Genomic DNA, 27,167 nt, shown 5'->3' on the forward strand with positions numbered 1-27,167 from the left:
CTCTTCAAGCTTTATTGTAGTATAAAGGTCATAAAAATCATGACGAACAACACAGAGGTGAGGGAGGACAAACAAAGGTGCACAAAGCAACGGACCATTTTGTGCGCAAGCGCACTTCATCACGGCTTGACACTGTCACTGGTATCAAGCCGTGACGAAGTGAACTTGCACAAAATGGTCCGTCGCTTTGTGCACCTCTGTTTGTCCTCCCTCAATTCAATGTTTGTTAAGATTTTATGACCTTTATGCTACAATAAAGCTTGAAGAGAAGACTGTGAGTGCCGCTATTTTATTTACCTCGCTTACCAGACCTTATTGGCTGATACACACTAGCCAGCCAATCGGGATTCAATGTTGTGCTGCCAATAAGAAGAAAGAGAGCCAGGTGCAGGCTCAGTATGGGTATGGTGACGTCACCTGCGCATGTGTGGTGCGAATATAAGTGGATTGCACAGCGCATGTGCCAGAATCCTTTTAAACATGTCACTGTACCGGAAGAAGAGAAGATGCGGGTCGTCACAGGAAGACAAAAGATCAGAGTCGGAGGATGTGACCGGATCAGTGATCTCCCAGGGCAGCCAGTTAAGGATAGTTAAGTATAATAGGGAAGGGTTAACCCTTTCGATAGGTAACTAGTTATTTTTTTTTTCCCCGGAACACCGTTTTAACCATAATAGAGCATTGTATTGTCGACATGGTCCTCACAGGTACCTATTTCATCTCACAGTGTTGAAGAGGAACAGAGTGAAGATGAAGGTGAAGATCCTGCTCTTGACAGTCTTAGTCAAGCCATCGCATTCCAGGTATAATTGTTAATTTACTTGGATAATCCACCTCTCTTACTAGAGATACATTGTACCAAGTCTTAGTGTCCTATTATGGGAAACGATTATTGGCAGTACTTTGCTGATAATCTTCTTTTGTGTAATAGCTCATGTTAAAAGGCAATGATCAGTCGACATGTACTTTCAGCATTTTCTAAATACACAATGACTATAGTGATGGTCTGCTGGCTATCTGTGGATGGATACCATGCTTGGGTGGTTTCCTTGACTGGAGACATTCCTTGGCTTGGTTGTTCCTTCCCGTAGGAAGGTCTGGCTAGTTCACTGACATCGAGACACGTGATGGTGTCTCTGCAGTGTTTTTTGCATATTTGATTTCCCAGGGGGCAATGCTCTAGAATACACTGACGTCGAGACACGTGATGGTATCTCTGTGGTGTTTTGGTTTATCTCCCTGAGGTCAACCAGCGTCCTTTTGCAGGCCATGTATTATGGTCTTTAGAAAAATAAATGACTTATCATTCTGAGGTTGTGACTGAACAGTTGCTTTAAAGTTGTCCTTCAATGAACAAAAGAGAAGCTTTACTTAGATCCTCATGTACCTTTGCAGAGACTTTCCAGCAGATCTGAAAACCTTTCTTTTGTAATTTAGCAGAAGAATGTTATACTTAAAGGGATATTCCCATCTCGACTAACATTTTCTTGTCTTCTTCCTTAGGGCTGTTTTTGCTAAATCACTTTAATCAATGTATAAATTTGGTGTTTTGCTGCACTGGAGGTGGGTCTACCATCCTCTGTGCACCAATCCACCCTTTTTCATGAATATTCATTTGGTGTGTTGGAGTGAAGTCACTGCAGAACACTAACTCAATGTTCAACAGTAAGGTCAAGCCAGCGGAGCAGTAGTCCTGCACCCAGTGCATTAAACAGCCTAATTTACATATATCTAAAACAGCCTTTACAGATCTAGTGTAGCTGCAGTCCTGGTTATAGTTTCTAGTTTCATTCTTCCCTCCCCTTTTTAGTATACTGTAATACTTTACAATCACAGAACAGACTGAATGCTTAAATTGCTGCTGTAATCACAAGACCTTACTTACAGTTCTCTCCACAGACACATATAGGGCCTGAAAAACCTAACTTTATGTACTACAGGAGATTATAGGAGGTAAACTTCAATAAAAATGATTTATTTCCAATATTTATTATTGCTCTTATTCCAGCAAGCAAGAATTGAAGAAGAGAAAAACAAATTCAGACAAGCAGCAGGGGAATCCTCTACATCGGACGACTCAAGGCGACCTCGAATAAAAAAGAGCGCGTATTTCAGTGATGAGGAAGAACTTAGTGATTGAGTGTATGCATACACCAAGACATCTTGCCATTACTCAACTTGCAGATGCTATACACGGACTGTATACATTGCTTCTTCCAAAGTGATAGAACATTTTGTTCTGGATTTTCCCCCATAGTCACTATTTTAACAAGTTATTTTATTTATATCATTGTGTATAAGAACATTATGGGGGAGATTTATCAAAGGGTGTAAAATTTAGACTGGTGCAAACTGCCCACAGCAACCAATCACAGCTCCTCTTTCCTTTCACCAGAGCTGAAAGCTGAGCTGTGATTGGTTGCTGTGGGCAGTTTGCACCAGTCTAAATTTTACACCCTTTGATAAATGTCCCCCTATGAGTTAGTCAAACAGGCTTTTTTCATGCAGCCGTGTACCCATTGAGTTAAGTATTTGGTCACTTCTGGAAAACTGGACACTGGTAATAATCTGGTTTGGAGCTTAGGCTACATAGCATTAGTGTCATACATGTGGCAGTACCATTGGGAGTTTAGGCTGTTATATGTGTTTGTAAATAAAAGTGTCTACTGTTGTTGCTAACCATTTTAAAAGTACACAAAACAATCCGGGAGTAACATGAGACATTAAATGGAACCTGTTATTACTTTCAAAATCAGCAGGGGATGTAAAATAAAGCAAGTTTGCAATATACATAAATTATATATTTTTTTTATTAATCATGCAGTAAAACAAAGCTATACTTGGTTATATCCAAGTCCAGTCCCCTGAATGCTGCTTTTTAGTCTTCTGCTATTCGAAAAAGAGACTAAGCTCAGGAAGTCCCGGCCAGTGCAGTGTTACAGCTCAATGCGTCCGTCCATCACATGACCAGGATATCCTGTGTTTAATCTCTTTTTTTTTTTTACCAGCACAAAACTAAAGAACTACCTTCAGGGTGTCCTAACATTTTTTGTGTGGTGATTTTCTGGCCTCCAAAAAATTTCCAGGGGAAAAAAAGTTTTGTTTTTTTTTGCATTTCTTCTGGGTTTTTTTTCTGGCATTTTTTACTTTGTGTGAATAATCTTTTTGTAGGTTAAGGCGTTTTTATGTGCACCAAGATGGCTGAACTTAATTTTCCTCTGCCATTGTGACTTAGTTGTTTGACACCAGAAAAAAATGCCATCCACACAGCAATGGTGTTTTTAGGTGACCAGAATGTTCCCAGTTTATTAGAGAAGAACACCACAGTTTGCAAAAAAAAACACAACCCACCCTCAGCATGCTGCATATTGGAAAAACTGCCAAATTGCCTTAAAAAAGAAAAACGACACCCCAAAAAACACCATGTATGAAAGGCAGATCATAAACTTCAATTGCCTTCCAGCTAACATGTGGCTGCTGGCTTTTTTCCTAAATTTTAAGGCAGTGTGAAGACTGCATCATGAGACTGGACCTGGATTCAAGTAAGTATAGCGTTGTTTTAAAGCATAATACCAAAAAAAAACAAAAAAAAAAACTGTAAATTGAAAACTTGCTTTATATAACCTACTGTTGATTAAAATTTACAAAGATATAAGAACAGTGACACTTTAAAAACATAGATGAGAGAATTTGAAGAAATGCTGGTCTCATCTTTATGTGTGAGGCTTTTAGGGGTTCTGTTCAATAGTTTTATTAGCTTTATCCATCCATACAAATGCAAAACGAGCAACTCTAATTGGAGATGAGCGAATTTACAGTAATAACAAAGTGAAGCATTTTGCATTTTGATGACATGGAGATAACACCTGCCTTCCAAACCTGTTGGTGGAACTTTTGCCATATTTTGTAGGAATTCTTTACCAATGGAGCAGTACAAGAAAAGCTCTCTTTATGTGCTCCCATGTGAGATATTGGACGGAGACACCTTTCTGTGTTTTCAGTACACTCCTGGTTTTGGTTGCAAAATACTGACCAAACTACTGTCTGGTAACATTGCCTTAAAGTGTCACTGTCATTATAACCTTTAAAGTCTAAATCAACAGTATATGTGAAATAAAGCAAGTGTTCAATTTACATAAATTATTTGTTATCATGCTGTAAAAAAAAGCTATACTTAACAGAAATCTAGGTCCAGTCTCCTGAAGCTTTTTAATCTTGTGCTGGTTAAAAAAAAAAAGACAAAATAAATGAAGTCCCAGCTCAATGTGTCTATCAGTTAAAGGGCTGACTCCTCTCTTGAGTGCTCAGATGACCTGGGAAATAACTCCTGTGCTTAGAAAAAAAAACATAATGAACACAGAAGGTGCCGTGTTTTTCATAATATCTAAAAAAAAAAAATGAATGTATATTGCAGACTTGCTTTATATTACATCTGCTGATTTAGATTTAAAAGTTATAACAACAGGTACACTTTATTTTTTTTTTTTCTAAAGCTAGAGCTGGTAGTTTTTTCTGGAAAGTGTTTACGCCCATTATAGCTAAATATAACGGACTTAGGTCTATAGGGCCTGTTAACACTAAGCAAAAGAATATCAAGCGAAGCTCACACTGCGGATGGTGCTTTAAAGTCTACCTGTCCAATCGTTTTAATGGGATTTCTCGTGCTCCTTTACTCAAGAATTAACATGTCAATTCTTTGAGCGGAGAGCAGAGGCACACAAGAAATCCCATGGAATTTCAAGCGCCATCCATGGTGCGAGCTCCGCTTCAAATTCCACCTCTTAAGAAGTTGCTAATCTTATAGATTCCCTCGCCAATCCAAAAGTCATTGTTAAGGAAAGTCTCCTAAAAAAGTAAAAGTAAGGAGTTTTTATCCATACGTAAATCCTAAGCAGCCTGTTCAAGGTATATACAATTCATATAGAAATCAGATAGGCACTCATGAACAGCTATGTGATCCTTGTGCACTCACCCAATGCAAGGTGATATAGCGGTGACCAGCGGAGCATGTCGGAGCAGGATCCATGTGGTAGTAAATAATTTTGATCAAAGTATAATAGGAGTGATAACTTTATTGGACAACAAAAAAAGTGTTATAATTGTGAGTTTTCGGGATTCAAAAGATTCCTTCATCAGACAAGTTTACTAAAGGATCTTTTGAATTCTGAAAGCTCACAATTATAACAATTTTTTTGTTGGCCAATAAAGGTATCACTCCTATTATACTTTCATTAAAAGTATTTACCACCACATATATTTTCTGTTTAACACGGTACTATACTAGATTTTTCTTCCTTTACTGTACTGAAAGCCGTCCACAGCACAATCCTAGCAGGTGTAATGCATTGCAGTTGTGATAGATAGGCCACAGCTGTTTTGTGCTACACACACTCAGAATGCTCTCTGAAGGTCACTGTGGGGGCACGCGATAGCGCACACACACACTACTGCAGCCATAGCACACATACACACAGCCTGCTGCAGCCATAGTGCGCACACACACAGACACAGCTTGCTGCAGCCATAGCACACATACACACAGCCTGCTGCAGCCATAGCACACATACACACAGCCTGCTGCATCCAAAGCACACGCACACACACACAGCCTGCTGCAGCCATAGCACACACACACACACACAGCTGCAGTCAGAAAACACTGAAGAAAAACACACAGGAAGAGATTTATCAAACATGGTGTGAAGTGAAACTGTCTCAGTTGCCCCTAGTAACCAATCAGATTCCACCTGTCATTTTCCAAAGCGTCTGTGAGGAATGAAAGGTGGAATCTGATTGGTTGCTAGGGGCAACTGAGCCAGTTTCACTTTACACCATGTTTGATAAATCTCCCCCACAACCTTTTCCCAGAGAGAAAACACCACAATGAGGACAGAGGTTACTGCTACACTACTTATGTCTTCTCCTCCTCCTCTATATTACACAGGATATCTTCATATTACACTGCTGCTCATATACAGTCATCCAGCATCCAGGAAGAGAACAGCACAGATCTCCCCCCACACAATGGACTTCTCCAGCTCAGAAACAAACTGCCAAATAGTGACTGACAACTTTTCCATAACCATCCTTATCTAATAGGGTCCTAATAGAGTCTTATTAGAATGTTGCTCATAATATATATTCATGAGCAAAACTTATATTATATGAAAATTCAATTCTACATTTTTTAAATATTTTTTAAAAGCTGGAGTCGGAGTCAGTACATTTTTTTCCAACTCCGACCAAAGCTAGCTCCGACTCCACAGCCCTGCTGTACAGTATGATTTATTACATTGTATAGTGCCCAGTGTAATCTCTGCAGTACAGTACAATACAGAGCAGCACTATACTGTACAGTATCATTTATTACATTGTATAGTGCCCAGTGTAATCAGTACATAACAGCACTATACAGTACAGTATCATTTATTACATTGTATAGTGCCCAGTATAATCACTGCAGTACAGAGGAGCACTATACTGTACAGTACCATATATTACATTGTATAGTGCCCAGTGTAATCACTGAAGTGCAGTACAGTACAATACAGAGCAGCACTATACTGTACAGTATCATATTACATTGTATAGTGCCCAGTGTAATCAGTACAGAACAGCACTATACAGTACAGTATCATTTATTACATTGTATAGTGCCCAGTGTAATCACTACAGAACAGCACTATACAGTATAGTATCATTTATTACATTGTATAGTGCCCAGTATAATCACTGCAGTACAATACGGAACAGCACTATACTGTACAGTACCATATATTACATTGTATAGTGCCCAGTATAATCACTGCAGTACAGAGCAGCACTATACTGTACAGTACCATTTATTACATTGTATAGTGCCCAGTGTAATCACTACAGTACAGTACAATACAATACAGAACAGCACTATACAGTACAGTATAATTTATTACATTGTATAGTGCCCAGTGTAATCACTGCAGTACAGAACAGCACTATACTGTACAGTATCATTTATTACATTGTATAGTGCCCAGTGTAATCACTACAGTACAGCACTATACTGTACAGTATCATTTATTACATTGTATAGTGCCCAGTGTAATCACTGCAGTACAATACAGAGCAGCACTATACTGTACAATATCATATATTACATGGTATAGTGCCCAGTGTAATCACTGCAGTACAGAACAGCACTATACTGTACAGTATCATATATTACATTGTATAGTGCCTAGTGTAATCACTGCAGTACAGTACATAACAGCACTATACTGTACAGTACCATTTATTACATTGTATAGTGCCCAGTGTAATCACTGCAGTACAGTACATAACAGCACTATACGGTACAGTATCATGTATTACATTGTATAGTGCCCAGTGTAATCTCTGCAGTACAGTACAGCACTATACAGTACAGTATCATTTATTACATTGTATAGTGCCCAGTGTAATCACTGCAGTACAGTACAATACAGAACAGCACTATACTGTACAGTATCATTTATTACATTGTATAGTGCCCAGTATAATCACTGCAGTACAGTACAGCACTATACTGTACAGTATCATTTATTACATTGTATAGTGCCCAGTGTAATCACTGCAGTACAGTACAATACAGAGCAGCACTATACTGTACAGTACCATTTATTACATTGTATACTGCCCAGTATAATCACTGCACTACAGTACAATACAGAGCAGCACTATACTGTACAGTATCATTTATTACATTGTATAGTGCCCAGTGTAATCTCTGCAGTACAATACAGAACAGCACTATACTGTACAGTATCATTTATTACATGGTATAGTGCCCAGTGTAATCTCTGCAGTACAGAACAGCGCTATACTGTCCAGTATCATGTATTACATTGTATAGTGCCCAGTGTAATCACTGCAGTACAGTACATAACAGCACTATACTGTACAGTATCATATATTACATTGTATAGTGCCCAGTATAATCACTGCAGTACAATACAGAACAGAACTATACTGTACAGTATCATGTATTACATTGTATAGTGACCAGTGTAATCACTGCAGTACAGTACAGTACAATACAGAACAGCACTATACTGTACAGTATCATTTATTACATTGTATTGTGCCCAGTATAATCACTACAGAACAGCACTATACTGTACAGTATCATGTATTACATTGTATAGTGCCCAGTGTAATCACTGCAGTACAGAACAGCACTATACTGTACAGTATCATTTATTACATTGTATAGTGCCCAGTGTAATCACTGCAGTACAGTACATAACAGCACTATACTGTACAGTACCATTTATTACATTGTATAGTGCCCAGTATAATCACTGCAGTACAGTACAATACAGAGCAGCACTATACTGTACAGTATCCATATGTTACATTGTATAGTGCCCAGTGTAATCACTGCAGTACAGTACAATACAGAACAGCACTATACTGTACAGTATCCATATGTTACATTGTATAGTGCCCAGTATAATCACTGCAGTACAGAACAGCACTATACTGTACAGTATCATTTATTACATTGTATAGTGCCCAGTATAATCACTGCAGTACAGTACAATACAGAGCAGCACTATACTGTACAGTATCCATATGTTACATTGTATAGTGCCCAGTGTAATCACTGCAGTACAGTACAATACAGAACAGCACTATACTGTACAGTATCCATATGTTACATTGTATAGTGCCCAGTATAATCACTGCAGTACAGAACAGCACTATACTGTACAGTATCATTTATTACATTGTATAGTGCCCAGTGTAATCACTGCAGTACAGTACAATACAGAGCAGCACTATACTGTACAGTGTCATTTATTACATTGTATAGTGCCCAGTGTAATCTCTGCAGTACAATACAGAGCAGCACTATACTGTACAGTATCATTTATTACATTGTATAATGCCCAGTATAATCACTGCAGTACAGTACAATACAGAGCAGCACTATACTGTACAGTATCATTTATTACATCTTATAGTGCCCAGTGTAATCACTGCAGTACAGTACAATACAGAGCAGCACTATACTGTACAGTATCATTTATTACATCTTATAGTGCCCAGTGTAATCTCTGCAGTACAATACAGAACAGCACTATACTGTACAGTACCATTGATTACATTGTATAGTGCCCAGTGTAATCCCTGCGGTACAGTACAATACAGAACAGCACTATACTGTACAGTACCATTTATTACATTGTATAGTGCCCAGTATAATCACTGCAGTACAGAACAGCACTATACAGTACAGTATCATTTATTACATTGTATTGTGCCCAATATAATCACTACAGAACAGCACTATACTGTACAGTATCATGTATTACATTGTATAGTGCCCAGTGTAATCACTGCAGTACAGTACAATACAGAACAGCACTATACTGTACAGTATCATTTATTACATTGTATAGTGCCCAGTGTAATCACTGCAGTACAGTACAATACAGAGCAGCACTATACTGTACAGTATCATTTATTACATTGTATAGTGCCCAGTATAATCACTGCAGTACAGTACAATACAGAGCAGCACTATACTGTACAGTGTCATTTATTACATTGTATAGTGCCCAGTGTAATCACTGCAGTACAGTACAGCACTATACTGTACAGTATCATTTATTACATTGTATAGTGCCCAGTGTAATCTCTGCAGTACAATACAGAGCAGCACTATACTGTACAGTATCATTTATTACATTGTATAGTGCCCAGTATAATCACTGCAGTACAGTACAGCACTATACTGTACAGTATCATTTATTACATTGTATAGTGCCCAGTGTAATCTCTGCAGTACAGAACAGGGCTATACTGTACAGTATCATTTATTACATTGTATAGTGCCCAGTGTAATCACTGCAGTGCAGTACAATACAGAGCAGCACTATACTGTACAGTATCATGTATTACATTGTATAGTGCCCAGTGTAATCACTGCAGTACAGTACAATACAGAACAGCACTATACTGTACAGTATCATTTATTACATTGTATAGTGCCCAGTGTAATCACTGCAGTACAGTACATAACAGCACTATACTGTACAGTACCATTTATTACATTGTATAGTGCCCAGTGTAATCACTGCAGTACAGTACAATACAGAGCAGCACTATACTGTACAGTGTCATTTATTACATTGTATAGTGCCCAGTGTAATCTCTGCAGTACAATACAGAGCAGCACTATACTGTATAGTATCATTTATTACATTGTATAGTGCCCAGTGTAATCACTGCAGTACAGTACAATACAGAGCAGCACTATACTGTACAGTATCATTTATTACATTGTATAGTGCCCAGTGTAATCACTGCAGTACAGTACATAACAGCACTATACTGTACAGTACCATTTATTACATTGTATAGTGCCCAGTGTAATCACTGCAGTACAGTACAATACAGAGCAGCACTATACTGTACAGTGTCATTTATTACATTGTATAGTGCCCAGTGTAATCTCTGCAGTACAATACAGAGCAGCACTATACTGTATAGTATCATTTATTACATTGTATAGTGCCCAGTGTAATCTCTGCAGTACAATACAGAGGAGCACTATACTGTACAGTATCATTTATTACATTGTATAGTGCCCAGTGTAATCTCTGCAGTACAGAACAGGGCTATACTGTACAGTATCATTTATTACATTGTATAGTGCCCAGTGTAATCACTGCAGTACAGTACATAACAGCACTATACTGTACAGTACCATTTATTACATTGTATAGTGCCCAGTATAATCACTGCAGTACAGAGCAGCACTATACTGTACAGTATCATTTATTACATTGTATAGTGCCCAGTGTAATCTCTGCAGTACAATACAGAGCAGCACTATACTGTACAGTATCATTTATTACATTGTATAGTGCCCAGTGTAATCTCTGCAGTACAATACAGAGCAGCACTATACTGTACAGTATCATTTATTACATTGTATAGTGCCCAGTGTAATCTCTGCAGTACAATACAGAGCAGCACTATACTGTACAGTATCATTTATTACATGGTATAGTGCCCAGTGTAATGTCTGCAGTACAGAACAGCGCTATACTGTCCAGTATCATGTATTACATTGTATAGTGCCCAGTGTAATCACTGCAGTACAGTACATAACAGCACTATACTGTACAGTATCATATATTACATTGTATAGTGCCCAGTATAATCACTGCAGTACAATACAGAACAGCACTATACTGTACAGTATCATTTATTACATTGTATAGTGACCAGTGTAATCACTGCAGTACAGTACAATACAGAACAGCACTATACTGTACAGTATCATGTATTACATTGTATAGTGCCCAGTGTAATCACTGCAGTACAGAACAGCACTATACTGTACAGTATCATTTATTACATTGTATAGTGCCCAGTGTAATCACTGCAGTACAGTACATAACAGCACTATACTGTACAGTACCATTTATTACATTGTATAGTGCCCAGTATAATCACTGCAGTACAGTACAATACAGAGCAGCACTATACTGTACAGTATCATTTATTACATTGTATAGTGCCCAGTGTAATCACTGCAGTACAGTACAATACAGAACAGCACTATACTGTACAGTATCCATATGTTACATTGTATAGTGCCCAGTATAATCACTGCAGTACAGAACAGCACTATACTGTACAGTATCATTTATTACATTGTATAGTGCCCAGTGTAATCACTGCAGTACAGTACAATACAGAGCAGCACTATACTGTACAGTGTCATTTATTACATTGTATAGTGCCCAGTGTAATCTCTGCAGTACAATACAGAGCAGCACTATACTGTACAGTATCATTTATTACATTGTATAGTGCCCAGTGTAATCACTGCAGTACAGTACAATACAGAACAGCACTATACAGTACAGTACCATTTATTACATCTTATAGTGCCCAGTGTAATCTCTGCAGTACAATACAGAACAGCACTATACTGTACAGTACCATTTATTACATTGTATAGTGCCCAGTATAATCACTGCAGTACAGAACAGCACTATACAGTACAGTATCATTTATTACATTGTATTGTGCCCAATATAATCACTACAGAACAGCACTATATTGTACAGTATCATGTATTACATTGTATAGTGCCCAGTGTAATCACTGCAGTACAGTACATAACAGCACTATACTGTACAGTACCATTTATTACATTGTATAGTGCACAGTGTAATCACTGCAGTACAGAGCAGCACTATATTGTACAGTACCATTTATTACATTGTATAGTTCCCAGTGTAATTACTGCAGTACAGTACAGAGCAGCACTATACTGTACAGTATCATTTATTACATTGTATAGTGCCCAGTGTAATCTCTGCAGTACAATACAGAGCAGCACTATACTGTACAGTATCATTTATTACATTGTATAGTGCCCAGTGTAATCTCTGCAGTACAATACAGAGCAGCACTATACTGTACAGTATCATTTATTACATTGTATAGTGCCCAGTATAATCACTGCAGTACAGTACAATACAGAGCAGCACTATACTGTACAGTATCATTTGTTACATTGTATAGTGCCCAGTGTAATCTCTGCAGTACAGTACAATACAGAACAGCACTATACTGTACAGTATCATTTATTACATTGTATAGTGCCCAGTGTAATCACTGCAGTACAGTACAATACAGAGCAGCACTATACTGTACAGTATCATTTATTACATTGTATAGTGCCCAGTGTAATCTCTGCAGTACAGTACAATATAGAACAGCACTATACTGTACAGTATCATTTATTACATTGTATAGTGCCCAGTGTAATCACTGCAGTACAGTACAATACAGAGCAGCACTATACTGTACAGTATCATTTATTACATTGTATAGTGCCCAGTGTAATCACTGCAGTACAGTACATAACAGCACTATACTGTACAGTACCATTTATTACATTGTATACTGCCCAGTATAATCACTGCAGTACAGAGCAGCACTATACTGTACAGTATTATTTTTTACATTGTATAGTGCCCAGTGTAATCACTGCAGTACAATACAGAACAGCGCTATACTGTACAGTATCATTTATTACATTGTATAGTGCCCAGTGTGATCACTGCACTACAGTACAATACAGAGCAGCACTATACTGTACAATATCATTTATTACATTGAAAATTGCCCATGCTTAAAGGAAAAAAATCAGCCCAAATGGGCTGATTTGGTTCCCTGCATCACTGTATAAAGCTCCTGTGCAGCTTGCAGCACATACTGGCCACGGCTGCAGCAGCAGTTTTATACTGGAGAGTTTTAATCCCCCATTGCGCAGCAGGCAGGGGTGGGTAGGTAGTCATCTGGGTGGCTTCCCAACCGTGTGTAGTCACCACCAGCACTGTAATGTGTGGGAGATAGTGGTGCACTGACTGTACTACTACTACTACTACTACTACTACTACTGTACTGTATATGCACTCCAGCAGTCTTATACAGTACAGGATGGGAGATGGTGGTGCACTGGCTGTACTAATACTGTACTGTATATGCACTCCAGCAATCTTATACAGTACAGGATGGGAGATGGTGGTGCACTGACTGTACTAATACTGTACTGTATATGCACTCCAGCAGTCTTATACAGTATAGGATGGGAGATGGCGGTGCACTGACTGTACTAATACTGTACTGTATATGCACTCCAGCAGTCTTATACAGTACAGGATGGGAGATGGTGGTGCACTGGCTGTACTACTACTGTACTGTATATGCACTCCAGCAGTCTTATACAGTATAGGATGGGAGATGGCGGTGCACTGACTGTACTAATACTGTACTGTATATGCACTCCAGCAATCATATACAGCACTGTATAGGATGGGAGATAGTGGTGCACTGACTGTACTACTACTACTGTACTGTATATGCACTCCAGCAGTCTTATACAGTACAGGATGGGAGATGGCGGTGCACTGACTGTACTACTACTGTACTGTATATGCACTCCAGCAGTCTTATACAGTACAGGATGGGAGATGGTGGTGCAATGACTGTACTACTACTGTACTGTATATACACTCCAGCAGTCTTATACAGTACAGGATGGGAGATGGTGGTGCACTGACTGTACTACTACTGTACTGTATATGCACTTCAGCAGTCTTATACAGTATAGGATGGGAGATGGTGGTGCACTGACTGTATTACTACTACTGTACTATATATGCACTCCAGCAATCTTATACAGTATAGGATGGGAGATAGTGGTGCACTGCCAGTACTACTACTGTACTGTATATGCACTGCAGCAATCTTATACAGTACAGGATGGGAGATGGTGGTGCACTGACTGTACTACTACTGTACTGTATATGCACTCCAGCAATCTATATTATAGAGTACTATATAGGATGGGAGATGGTGGTGCACTGACTGTACTACTACTGTACTATATATGTACTCCAGCAGTCCTATGCAGTACTGTATGTGAGGCCTCACCAGCGTTACACTCACCAAGTACAACCCACCATCCACACTCGTAAAAAAAAGTTGTAATTCCACACGTTACTTCCAGGTAAGTTTTTGTTTGCATACCGAACAGTTAGAATTTAGATGCGTTTGAACACCAAGGTTTTATTGTAAAAATCTTTGGTATCACAGCACTGTATAGGATGGGAGATAGTGGTGCACTGACTGTACTACTACTACTGTACTGTATATGCACTCCAGCAGTCTTATACAGTACAGGATGGGAGATGGCGGTGCACTGACTGTACTACTACTGTACTGTATATGCACTCCAGCAGTCTTATACAGTACAGGATGGGAGATGGTGGTGCAATGACTGTACTACTACTGTACTGTATATACACTCCAGCAGTCTTATACAGTACAGGATGGGAGATGGTGGTGCACTGACTGTACTACTACTGTACTGTATATGCACTTCAGCAGTCTTATACAGTATAGGATGGGAGATGGTGGTGCACTGACTGTATTACTACTACTGTACTATATATGCACTCCAGCAATCTTATACAGTATAGGATGGGAGATAGTGGTGCACTGCCAGTACTACTACTGTACTGTATATGCACTGCAGCAATCTTATACAGTACAGGATGGGAGATGGTGGTGCACTGGCTGTACTACTACTGTACTGTATATGCACTCCAGCAGTCTTATACAGTACAGGATGGGAGATGGTGGTGCACTGCCAGTACTACTACTGTACTGTATATGCACTGCAGCAATCTTATACAGTACAGGATGGGAGATGGTGGTGCACTGACTGTACTACTACTGTACTGTATATGCACTCCAGCAATCTATATTATAGAGTACTATATAGGATGGGAGATGGTGGTGCACTGACTGTACTACTACTGTACTGTATATGTACTCCAGCAGTCCTATGCAGTACTGTATGTGAGGCCTCACCAGCGTTACACTCACCAAGTACAACCCACCATCCACACTCGTAAAAAAAAGTTGTAATTCCACACGTTACTTCCAGGTAAGTTTTCGTTTGCATACCGAACAGTTAGAATTTAGATGCGTTTGAACACCAAGGTTTTATTGTAAAAATCTTTGGTATCTTGCCAGCCCCTATAAATCAGTCCTTTGAACGTCTTTGAATAAAAGATTAGGATAAGGTTATGGGGAAGCTTCTAAGATCTATCTATATAAGTGGCTATGTGTCCCATCCACTACAGACAGAAGCCAGACAACTGCACTTCATCAGACTTCTCAAACTGTTGTAGAGTAGAACTGTCTCAGTTGCCCCTAGCAACCAATCAGATTCCACCTTTCATTTTCCAAAGTCTGTGAGGAATGAAAGGTGGAATCTGATTGGTTGCTAGGGACAACTGAGACAGGTTTACTTTTTCCCCCCTTCGTGTTCTATATGGGCTCTATAAGGGAAGAAAAGTGCGATTTCCAGCTATTTAATCCCATTTGTCTGCAGGGACCTGAGCTGCAGTACCAGACCAGGCCGCACATAGAGGGAGGTCGTTTTCTTATTGGCAGCGGTACATGGCCCATTGCTGAGCCCGCCCGTGAGACACCCGAGGTGGCCGCCGCCGGCTTCCCTTCTGACCCTTCATCACTAGGGCAGCCACATAACATTATCCCAAGCCGTGCACAGTATGGCATAGAGTGTGTATTGTGAGGGCCAGCCTTCTGGTCGCGGCGCCATTACCCTCTCATTACGCAGCCGCCGCCGCTGTCCCGACGCTCGTGTCCCGGGAGCCGCTCCATTACCTCCCCAGTCAGATGATGAGCTGACGCCTCTCCCGCTGTTCGGACTCGGCCAGGGGCGTCCTGTGATTGGACGCCGCAGGTCACGTGTGGCGGCGGACAGCTGGCTGCGGCTGATCGCGGTCGGTGCAGCCGCCTGCTACCGCTCGTGTGCCGGGGCTCTGGTGCTCGGCCTCCGCCTCTAGTTCTCCGCCGCAGCATGGGAGACAAGAAAAGCCCGACCAGGTGAGCTGAGGGGCGGCCGTGCCGGGGACGGGAGCAGCGCCCGAGGCGGGCCTTGTTGTGCGCTGCTGCCTGTAGACATGTCTGCGTCTCACGCTTCTCTCTCCTCCAGGCCGAAGCGGCAGCCGAAGCCGTCATCAGACGAGGGATACTGGGACTGCAGCGTGTGCACCTTCAAGAACAGCGCCGAGGCCTTCAAGTGCCTGATGTGTGATGTGCGCAAGGGGACGTCCACCCGGTGAGCTCCGCCGCCGCCTCCTCCTCCCGGCCCGGCCGCCCAGCGGGGAACAATGCTCACATGGGCCGGCGGCTGCACAGCGCGCTGCCCGGGGGCCACCACTCTCCGGTACCGGAGCCTGACACCCCGCTCTGGGGAAGCCCCTGGCCCGGCGGCTCCGTGAGGGTCACATCACGGGGGGTGGCGGTATCAGTGTCTACAGACTGGTCCATGGCCCGAGCAGTCACATGACTGATGGCTCCAGGACAGGAAGTAGCTGGCTGACCTCTACCATTGTCGGCCATGCTGGCTGTGAGGGGCTCACTTCTCTGCCCAGAGCACCCTGCCAGCCAGTCACCACAGTATGGGGGAGCACCCTGCCAGCCAGCCACCACAGTATGGGGGAGCACCCTGCCAGCCAGCCACCACAGTATGGGGGAGCACCCTGCCAGCCAGCCACCACAGTATGGGGGAGCACCCTGCCAGCCAGCCACCACAGTATGGGGGAGCACCCTGCCAGCCAGCCACCACAGTATGGGGGAGCACCCTGCCAGCCAGCCACCACAGTATGGGGGAGCACCCTGCCAGCCAGTCACCACAGTATGGGGGAGCACCCTGCCAGCCAGCCACCACAGTATGGGGGAGCACCCTGCCAGCCAGCCACCACAGTATGGGGGAGCACCCTGCCAGCCAGCCACCACAGTATGGGGGAGCACCCTGCCAGCCAGCCACCACAGTATGGGGGAGCACCCTGCCAGCCAGCCACCACAGTATGGGGGAGCACCCTGCCAGCCAGCCACCACAGTATGGGGGAGCACCCTGCCAGCCAGCCACCACAGTATGGGGGAGCACCCTGCCAGCCAGCCACCACAGTATGGGGGAGCACCCTGCCAGCCAGCCACCACAGTATGGGGGAGCACCCTGCCAGCCAGCCACCACAGTATGGGGGAGCACCCTGCCAGCCAGTCACCACAGTATGGGGGAGCACCCTGCCAGCCAGTCACCACAGTATGGGGGAGCACCCTGCCAGCCAGTCACCACAGTATGGGGGAGCACCCTGCCAGCCAGCCACCACAGTATGGGGGAGCACCCTGCCAGCCAGCCACCACAGTATGGGGGAGCACCCTGCCAGCCAGCCACCACAGTATGGGGGAGCACCCTGCCAGCCAGCCACCACAGTATGGGGGAGCACCCTGCCAGCCAGCCACCACAGTATGGGGGAGCACCCTGCCAGCCAGCCACCACAGTATGGGGGAGCACCCTGCCAGCCAGCCACCACAGTATGGGGGAGCACCCTGCCAGCCAGCCACCACAGTATGGGGGAGCACCCTGCCAGCCAGCCACCACAGTATGGGGGAGCACCCTGCCAGCCAGCCACCACAGTATGGGGGAGCACCCTGCCAGCCAGCCACCACAGTATGGGGGAGCACCCTGCCAGCCAGCCACCACAGTATGGGGGAGCACCCTGCCAGCCAGCCACCACAGTATGGGGGAGCACCCTGCCAGCCAGCCACCACAGTATGGGGGAGCACCCTGCCAGCCAGCCACCACAGTATGGGGGAGCACCCTGCCAGCCAGCCACCACAGTATGGGGGAGCACCCTGCCAGCCAGCCACCACAGTATGGGGGAGCACCCTGCCAGCCAGCCACCACAGTATGGGGGAGCACCCTGCCAGCCAGCCACCACAGTATGGGGGAGCACCCTGCCAGCCAGGCACCACAGTATGGGGGAGCACCCTGCCAGCCAGGCACCACAGTATGGGGGAGCACCCTGCCAGCCAGGCACCACAGTATGGGGGAGCACCCTGCCAGCCAGGCACCACAGTATGGGGGAGCACCCTGCCAGCCAGGCACCACAGTATGGGGGAGCACCCTGCCAGCCAGGCACCACAGTATGGGGGAGCACCCTGCCAGCCAGGCACCACAGTATGGGGGAGCACCCTGCCAGCCAGTCACCACAGTATGGGGAGCACCCTGCCAGCCAGTCACCCCACAGTATGGGGGAGCACCCTGCCAGCCAGTCACCCCACAGTATGGGGGGGCATCCTGCCAGCCAGCCAGTCACCGCAGTATGGGGGGGGCACACTGCCAGCCAGTCACCACAGTATGGGGGGGGGGGGCACACTGCCAGCCAGTCACCACAGTATGGGGGGGCACACTGCCAGCCAGTCACCACAGTATGGGGGGGCACACTGCCAGCCAGTCACCACAGTATGGGGGGGCACACTGCCAGCCAGTCACCACAGCATGGGGAGCACACTGCCATCCAGTCACCACAGTATGGGGGGGGGGGGGGCTGTAGCAGTGTAGCTCCTCTGGAGGAGTGTGTTTGCATGCTTTCTCCTCTATACAGTACATAGCACTTGCTAAGCCCCCACCCTCACTACTTGCATTGTCTTTCTGTGTATGTTACTAGAGACACATTTATCCTAACAGGCAGTAAGCGGCAGGTTGGAGGGGCCTTATCAAAGTGACAGTGACCATGTAAAAGATTTGTACAGGACTAGATAAACATGTCTGTTTTCCTTTGGAAACAGCAGCTCACCCATCTACAGGTTGTGTGTGGTATTACAGCTTAGTTTTAGGGCCCTTTTACACAGAAAGATTATCTGACAGATTATCAGCCAAAGATTTGAAGCCAAGGCCAGGACTGGATTTGAAAAGAGAAGAAATCTCAGGCTCTCCTGTATGACCTGATCTCTGTTTATAGTCTGTTCCTGGTTTTGGCTTAAAATCTTTGGCAGATAATCTTTCTGTGTAAAAGGGCCCTTAGTCGGTGATTAGCTCCACCACCACCACACACAGTTCAAGGACAATGGTGGTGCTGGTTCTGAAAGAAAGCATCCAGGTTTTCCAATTCCCGGACAAGCTCCTTAATCATGTAAATATGCAGAGTCCTTTGAAAAATAGCAGGATAATGTTCTGGGTATTGAATGTAAGTGTAGAAGAAAGTCATGAAAAATGTGTACAAATGGGTTTACACCTCTTATGGTTCTACAGAACTGAACGTAATAAAGCATAATAGTTATCTAGGTTCCATTCGGTAACTCCAGGGGTTACAGCTGTAATAGGGGCACAGCGGCGATGTTAGTCCATGTTCTTGGTAGCATTATGGCCACAGCATCTGGATCTGTTATATGATAGTATCATGTTCATTGGTGCCCGTCAGACTCCATTGATTTATGATAGTGTCTGCTGGGTTCTGTCATGGCGGACCTCATTTTGCAGAGGTATTCTTTCTGCACAATCTGATAGAATTTGCTGCAGAGGCATTTCCAACACAGATGTGAACGGGGCTCTATGTAACATTTATTTCAGACCGGGTATAAAAATGCTGTAAATAGTTTGAGGTTTGCTTTATCTTAATTGATGTGTTAATGGGGTAGAATAAAGAGAGCATTTCTATTTAAACCCTCATCTAAATGTTTGTAAAGTGACTGCAGTGCGGGCCAGCAGATTGCCGCCAGTTCTTAGTGGTAGTGTAGCCTTTGTCCTAAATCTATATGAAGAAACATGTTTGCCAGAAATAACTTTGTTTTCTTTATGCAGGAAACCACGACCTGTTTCACAGTTGGTTGCTCAGCAGGTAACGCAGCAATTTGTGCCTCCCATGCAGTCAAAGAAAGAGAAAAAGGACAGAACAGAGAAAGAGAAAAGTGAAAAAGAAACATCCATTAAAAAGAACAGTAACAAGAAAGCAAGGTATTATTTTTGAAGTAGTTTGTACCCTGCATTTACCTGATCCAACAGATGGTAAATTATAAAGGAGAAACTTCCTGGTATTGTCTGCATTAAAATTTACTGCTGTCTGGAACCATGTTTTTATTTTTTTTTCTGGGAGACTCTTTTCTTCACAAACTGTCTCTTTATTTGTCTGTCAAGATCTATGGTATAGAATAAAGGTATATATACTTTACCCGACCTCCCCATCCTCTCCATGCAGCTGTTCCCTGAGATCAGCAGGTTGAGCCAAATGTTCAGGTACCAGCTAGCAGATATGACCACATTATTCTATTAACCCCTTAGCGACCCATGACGTATCTGATACGTCATGGTGCCGCTCGGGGCGTTCAGAGCGGGGTCCCGCCGGGACCCCACTCTGAACGGCGCTGATCCCGGCTGACACGTGCAGCCGGGCAGTGCCTCTATTAGCCGGCGCGGGTCCCGTTGCCGCGCCGGCTAATTAAGCCTCTAAGTGCAGCTGTCAAACCTGACAGCTGCACTTAGAGGCTTCAGACCTCACATCCCTGGTGTCTAGTGGGACGGATCTCCCCCCCGCGATGCGATCGCGGGGGGGAGATCCGTTCTTCTGCCCGTGCCGGGCCTCAGCGTCGGAATGACGCTGATCCCGGCTCGGCAATAGATTGCTATGGCCTGCAGCAGGCCATAGTAATCTATGACCGATCTCATCGATCTTTGCTGTGTATATACACAGCATTGATCTCTATGAGAGATCAGTGCTGTCTATATACAAGTCCCCCAGGGGGGCTTCTAGTTACAGTAAAAAAAAAAAAGTAAAAAAGTGTTTTTATTAATAAAAAATCCCCTCCCCTAATAAAAGTCCAAATCACCCCCCTTTTCCCATTTTATAAATATAAATTAATAAATAAATAAATAAACATATTTAGTATCGCCGCGCGCGTAATCGCCCGAACTATTAATTAATCACATTCCTGATCTCGCACGGTAAACGGCGTCAGCGCAAAAAAAATTCCAAAGTGCAAAATTGCGCATTTTTGGTCGCATCAAATCCAGAAAAAATGTAATAAAAATCGATCAAAAAGTCGTATATGCGCAATCAAGGTACCGATAGAAAGAACACATCATGGCGCAAAAACTGACACCTCACACAGCCCCATAGACCAAAGGATAAAAGCGCTATAAGCCTGGGAATGGAGCGATTTTAAGGAACGTATATTTGTTAACAATGGTTTGAATTTTTTACAGGCCATCCGATACAATATAAGTTATACATGTTATATATCATAGTAATCGTAACGACTTGAGGAACATGCATAACAAGTCAGTTTTACCATAGGACGGACGGTGTAAATGCAAAACTCCCCGAAAACAAAACAAATTCGTTTTTTTTCAATTTGACAGCGCAAATTTTTTTCCGGTTTCGCAGCATATGTTATGGAAAAATAATGCCTGTCATTGCAAAGTACAATTGGTTTCGCCAAAAATAAGCGCTCATATACGTCTCTAGGTGAAAAAATGCAAGCGCTATGGACTTTTAAACTTAAAATGGAATAAGCAAAAGCGCAAAAACGAAAATAGGCTTTGACCTTAAGGGGTTAATTTAACCTGATCTACTAGTCTTAAAAAAAAAAAAAAAATTGCCAAAATATTTTTACATTTTGATACCTACTAAAAGTAATTTTGTGATGCTTCATAAGGTTAGCATAGTGATTCCTTTCTGTTGCATCCCCTCCTGACATGAAAACCACGCCATTCCCTGTCCTAAGCTATGCATTTGACAATGTCAGGGTAGTAGCATGTGTCATACATTGACTACCATATAAAAAAAAGTATATGGGGTGGTAAAAGGTGTTTTTTTTTTTTTTTTTTTTTTTTTTTTTTAAATGATAGCAAAGAAACCAATCATACAGTACAGACATCAGAGTATTCCAGGCAAAAGTTTGTTTTTTTTTAATGTATTTCTTCTTTGTAGGCCACGGTTGAAAAATGTGGATAGAAGTAGTGCGCAGCATTTGGAAGTTACCGTGGGGGACCTAACGGTCATTATTACAGACTTTAAGGAGAAAACAAAGTCCCCTCCTACATCCAGTGCCACTTCTGTGGACCAACATAGTCAAAGTGGATCTGGCTCAGAAAACACGGAGAGGGGGATATCCAGGTCATCATCGCCCAGGGGAGAAACCTCATCTGTAAATGGAGAATCTCATTAAAGGTTCTCTAGTGTTTTCTAGATATTGTGACTTCTTTCTGCCAATAGTCACCACAGTTACATGGGAAAAATCTGCCGCAAATCTGATATTTTTGAGAAAGAAAGTGAGTATGTATGCACTTATTTTTTTAATGCTATATTTTAAGTGCACCTTGAAAGATAAGACTTTCATGGTAAGTGACACCAAAAGATGAAAAGGGTTTGCATAAATGGAAATGTTCACCTGTACAATATTCCTGGTTCATTTAGGCACTCAGTTATATTTCAGATGACAGTAGTCTGCACTAGCTGCCATCTCAACCCTGCGTGATCTTTACTTTCCAAGTCTTCTTAACCCTTGGTACAGTAGTTACGGGGAACCCTTCACAGCAGTACCATCCTGAAACCTACTTTAATCTAGGTAACAATAGTCCCTTTTTACAGATGTATTGCTGGACACATGACTACATATTGGAAACATAATTGTTATCCTCTTGTAAGTTGACCTTTTGCTCTTTAAAGAGGTAGCTATCTGTTATGGCTAGATGACTGTGAGAGTTTGCAGCAACTAATAAGGACCTTTCACACATACTAAACATTATTTGCAGAGAGTGGGTGTGGCAAGATATGACATAAACTAATATTTCTGCATGTGTGATTCAGCTGCAGTCACACTGCGTAGGCTGCTACATGCAGCTGTTTTGTAAACTACATCCGTGCTCTTCAGTTACTCAGAGTGTAGAACAAGTGTTTTGACCTGTGGTGTGAGGCTTCAGATGAGTAGAAATCCCTATATGAAGCTAAACAAGCTATAGTTTATGAATGGATCCCTCTCCTGTATAGTAAATGACATGAAAGCAACCCCTGGGTTCTCCATAAAGATTTCTCATTAAATACTTAGGAGAATTTACTCCAACCTACTTAAGACCTCTCTTAAGTAGGTTTGATTAAATATATAAAAAAGTGTATACCTCTTAATAAATATGTAGTCGTCCATGCTGCACAAATCAAAATCTACATCAGCTGTTCAGCCTTAATTTACATTAGTTTCTGCCATAAATTATAATGTAAATCCATCACCCTATGTTGCCCTGCCAGAGAGAGTGCATACATGGTTAAGTAAGTTTTCCCCTTTTTAATCTTCCTTTTTTCCCCAACACCCCAACCATTAGGCAAAGTAACCACTTATTTTTCAGCCTACAGTATGCACAGTGAATTAGTTCTGGTTCATCTGAGAAAAAGAGTGATATGTCTTGGACCAGGCTAGCATTCGCTAGTCTGAGAAGTAGACGATTAAATCACCTAAATAGGGAGGGCACCAGGTACTTTAATAGGTTTATCCAGCTCATTCTGGGGCACCTTTCATCTGTCTCTGTCTGCTCCTCATTGATAATAATCCTTAAAGGGGTAGTGCGGTGGTAAACATTTATTCACAAAATAACACACATTACAAAGTTATACAACTTTGTAATGTGTGTTATGTATGTGAATGGCCCCCTTCCCTGTGCTCCCCCCACCCACGCTAAAACTGGAAGTGTTGGTGCATTATACTTAAAGAAGCAGTTCACTTTTTATTTTTTTCGCCCCCCCCCGGGTAGCCGCTGTCAAGTATACTTACAGAAGATGATCGGTGTCCCGTTCCCGTCGGTCAGTTCCGTCCCGCGGTGCCGTTCACATCGGGCGCGCGCTCACTTCCGCCGGCTGCTGCGAGTCCTCTTCTCTGCCCAGCGATTATACGCCGGAAGTCACTCGCTTCCATGCATTCTCTATGGAAGCGCGTGACTTCCGGCGTTCAAATGACAAGGGAGAGAAGAGGAGTCACAGCGCCGGCGGAAGTGAGCGCGCGCCCGATGTGAACGGCACCGCGGGACGGAACTGACCGACGGGAACGGGACACCGATCATCTTTTGTAAGTATACTTGACAGCGGCTTCCCGGGGGGGCGAAAAAAATAAAAAGTGAACTGCTTCTTTAACGCATTTGTGTCGACCCCGGTCCGCATAACTGTGCTCAGCCAATCGTGGCTGAACAGCTGATGACGTGGCAGAGGGGGGCCGGCATGAAGGACTGATGGAGCGGTTCGGCCGGCCTCCTGAAGACAACATCATTGTCACAAGATGGCGGACCGGAGTCGACACGAATGCGATAAGTATAATGCACCAACACTTCCAGGTCTAGCGTGGGGAGCACAGGGAAGGGGGCCATTCACATACATAACACACGTTACAATGTTGTATAGCTTTGTAATGTGTGTTATTTTGTGAATAAATGTTTACCGCTGCACTACCCCTTTAAAGTAAATCTGTGTGGCTCGACACTGCCCCCAAACCTCCCTTTCAGTAGTTCTTTTCAATCCATGCCTGTTCCAGTGCTTCCCTTCTCTCATTGTGCTGGTATTCGGGTGAAAAGTTTCTTTTGTTCCGGAGGTGCAGTGAGGCGGTATGTCAAAGAGGCGGGGCCTAGAGCATCTGTACAGGCATGCATTGAAAAGAACTACCCAATGGTGCCGAATGGTTTGTTGGCAGTGTCGTACCATACAGGTTTGCTTTAAATTCCTTTAACCCCTTAACATTGGAATTGTACTTTCCATCAACAGTTGTTCACTGTTACAACTTATTTTAACCCGAATAGGCAAAATGACATCACATGAGAACTATAGGGCTAATAATGCGCACATTAATAATAAATGTCAGTCATAAGGAAATGTATATAGACCCTTTCCATTTTTAGGTGTTGCTTGCCCTATCTTCGGTTAGATGCTATTTAATTTATTGGTTTGTATGTGGCTCATTGCAACTTTTTAGTAAATTTACTGTGTGATTTTAGGCAAGGAATTTCTATGATCTGTAAATCCATTTTAGTTTGCACTGGTTTATGACACGTGGCAGTAAGCATTCATATGACCTGACAAGGTATTGTACTGTCAAACATTGGAAGGACAGGGACCCTAAACTAGCGCTCTTACTAAAAAGCATGCAGTATAATGAAGATGACTGCAGTTCAAGACAAAGTTATTTCAGCCTAACATTTGTGTATAACACCACTGGTTTTCTTCTGTATTCTACTTGCTGCCTTAAGATTATACTAATATAAGTATTCTGCCAACAATCTGTCCATTTCTGGGTTAAAGGGGCCCATGCTGGGTTATCCAGCATTAGAAAAACAGCTTTTCAAAAACAGCTTCACTCTCTTGTCCTCAGCTCTCCAATCCATTGAAGTGAATGGAAAGGACCACACACAACCTGAGGACAGCTTTAATGCTGTTGTGGGAAGAAAGCAACTATGCTTTCCTAATCCTGTCTAATTCCTTTGAGATAATTTTACCCAGGTTCCTTCTGGATGCAGTTTTTGTTTTTATTCTAATGCTGAAAGCATGTAGACCTAATATATTTAGAATATGTTGCAATATGTACAAGCCAATAAATTAAGGACTTAAAGAATCCTCGTGTAAATGACAGAATTTGTAGACAGTTATCTGTGGAATAGCAGTATACAAAACCACGAGTAATGCCACGAGATATAAACGCCAGCCTTTCTTGTAGCCACGTTAAGATGCTGACTGGAGTTGGTAAAAATTATTTTTACAGCATAACAAATGTTCACTGGGTGAAATGCAAAGGAAACTGTTTCGATTTTCATGTTGCCCGAATGATCAAAGTGCCGCTGGCAGCTTCTCCCCTTACTAGCCCTGTTAGATCTATCAGTCGAGGCCTTTGGAATAGGAAGAAGCTACCAGGGACTACCCAACATGAATGAAATGACAAGTTCCCTTAAACAACAACTCATCACAAAATGGCAAAAAATGGTCATTCACCAGACGATCATTTGTTCAGCAGTTTGTTTGTTTTTAACCATTCACTTATTTCTATCTAATGCCTATGGCAACCTTTACTTTTTTTGCTCTAAGACATACAAATAAAGTGGTGCCATTAAGTAAAATACAAGGATTAGCAATGTCCTCAGCACTGCTTACTCTGTAGTCTGGTGAATGGTCAGGGCAGCTGATGTTTGTTGGCTTTTATGCCATGTCAGAAAGAAAAGTGTGGCAACTCTCCATTGTAATGAACAGAATAATTTGGATGCTTCTAGGACAAGTGTGACCATCCTCTTTTGAAATGGTTTAGGGATTTGAGACTAGCTGAGAAAGTTGTCATGACATAAGTGACATCAGTAGAAACCACCAACACACCAGCTTTAAAGATATTGCCCAGCGGTCAGCCTTTTATAATATATTGTTGCTGGTGCATATGCAAAACAAAAAATGTTATCCTTATCGATCCGCCCTCCCCCGGTGTCTTCCTCTGGTGTCACTGCCAGGGTCCCCCGCTTGGCCAGCTCAGCCAATCACTGGTCCTGTCTTAGTCAGTGATTGGCTATACGGGCTGTCTCTCTGGAGACTAGCTCATCTCAGAAGAGGAGGCTCTACAGTCAGCGGGGGACACTGGTGACACCAGGGAAGTGCAGACATGTAAAGGTAACATGTTTATTGTTTTATATGTACCAGCAGAAATATATTAGGCTCCATACACACAGAGCAAAAGCGGCGGAATTTGGCGGAGGAATGCTGCCAGCCTCCCTGTCATAATGACACCCT

At 42.9% G+C, this 27,167-nt stretch overlaps 2 protein-coding genes across 3 annotated transcripts in view; both read left to right on the plus strand.

The window, feature by feature from the left end:
* The window catches only part of ZCRB1 (zinc finger CCHC-type and RNA binding motif containing 1), a 26,185-nt gene extending 23,859 nt beyond the window's left edge, over positions 1–2,326 (plus strand). For both annotated transcript variants that reach the window (XM_069975990.1, XM_069975991.1), the window contains 2 exons: positions 728–803; positions 2,009–2,326. In XM_069975990.1, coding sequence (XP_069832091.1) covers positions 728–803; positions 2,009–2,140 — 208 coding nt within the window. In that variant the 3' untranslated portion in view covers positions 2,141–2,326. The remainder of the gene's footprint in view (positions 1–727; positions 804–2,008) is intronic.
* A 13,553-nt stretch (positions 2,327–15,879) lies between these two features.
* YAF2 (YY1 associated factor 2) lies at positions 15,880–24,012 on the plus strand. The gene is made up of 4 exons (XM_069975992.1): positions 15,880–16,470; positions 16,580–16,705; positions 20,234–20,386; positions 22,359–24,012. Exons 1-4 carry the CDS (start codon positions 16,445–16,447, stop codon positions 22,594–22,596), a joined length of 543 nt encoding a protein of 180 aa, XP_069832093.1. The 5' UTR covers positions 15,880–16,444; the 3' UTR covers positions 22,597–24,012.
* The last annotated feature ends 3,155 nt before the right edge of the window (positions 24,013–27,167 follow it).

The sequence above is a fragment of the Dendropsophus ebraccatus genome, chromosome 1, assembly GCF_027789765.1.
Source record: "Dendropsophus ebraccatus isolate aDenEbr1 chromosome 1, aDenEbr1.pat, whole genome shotgun sequence".
Taxonomy (NCBI): domain Eukaryota; kingdom Metazoa; phylum Chordata; class Amphibia; order Anura; family Hylidae; genus Dendropsophus; species Dendropsophus ebraccatus.

What these genes read in the sequence shown, in the direction of transcription:
- YAF2 (XM_069975992.1), top strand. Translation starts at nt 16,445, where the DNA reads ATGGGAGACAAGAAAAGCCCGACCAG. An exon ending in CGCAAGGGGACGTCCACCCG is followed by an intron (nt 16,706 to 20,233) that starts GTGAGCTCCGCC and finishes TTCTTTATGCAG; the next exon opens with GAAACCACGACCTGTTTCAC. An exon ending in AACAGTAACAAGAAAGCAAG is followed by an intron (nt 20,387 to 22,358) that starts GTATTATTTTTG and finishes TCTTCTTTGTAG; the next exon opens with GCCACGGTTGAAAAATGTGG.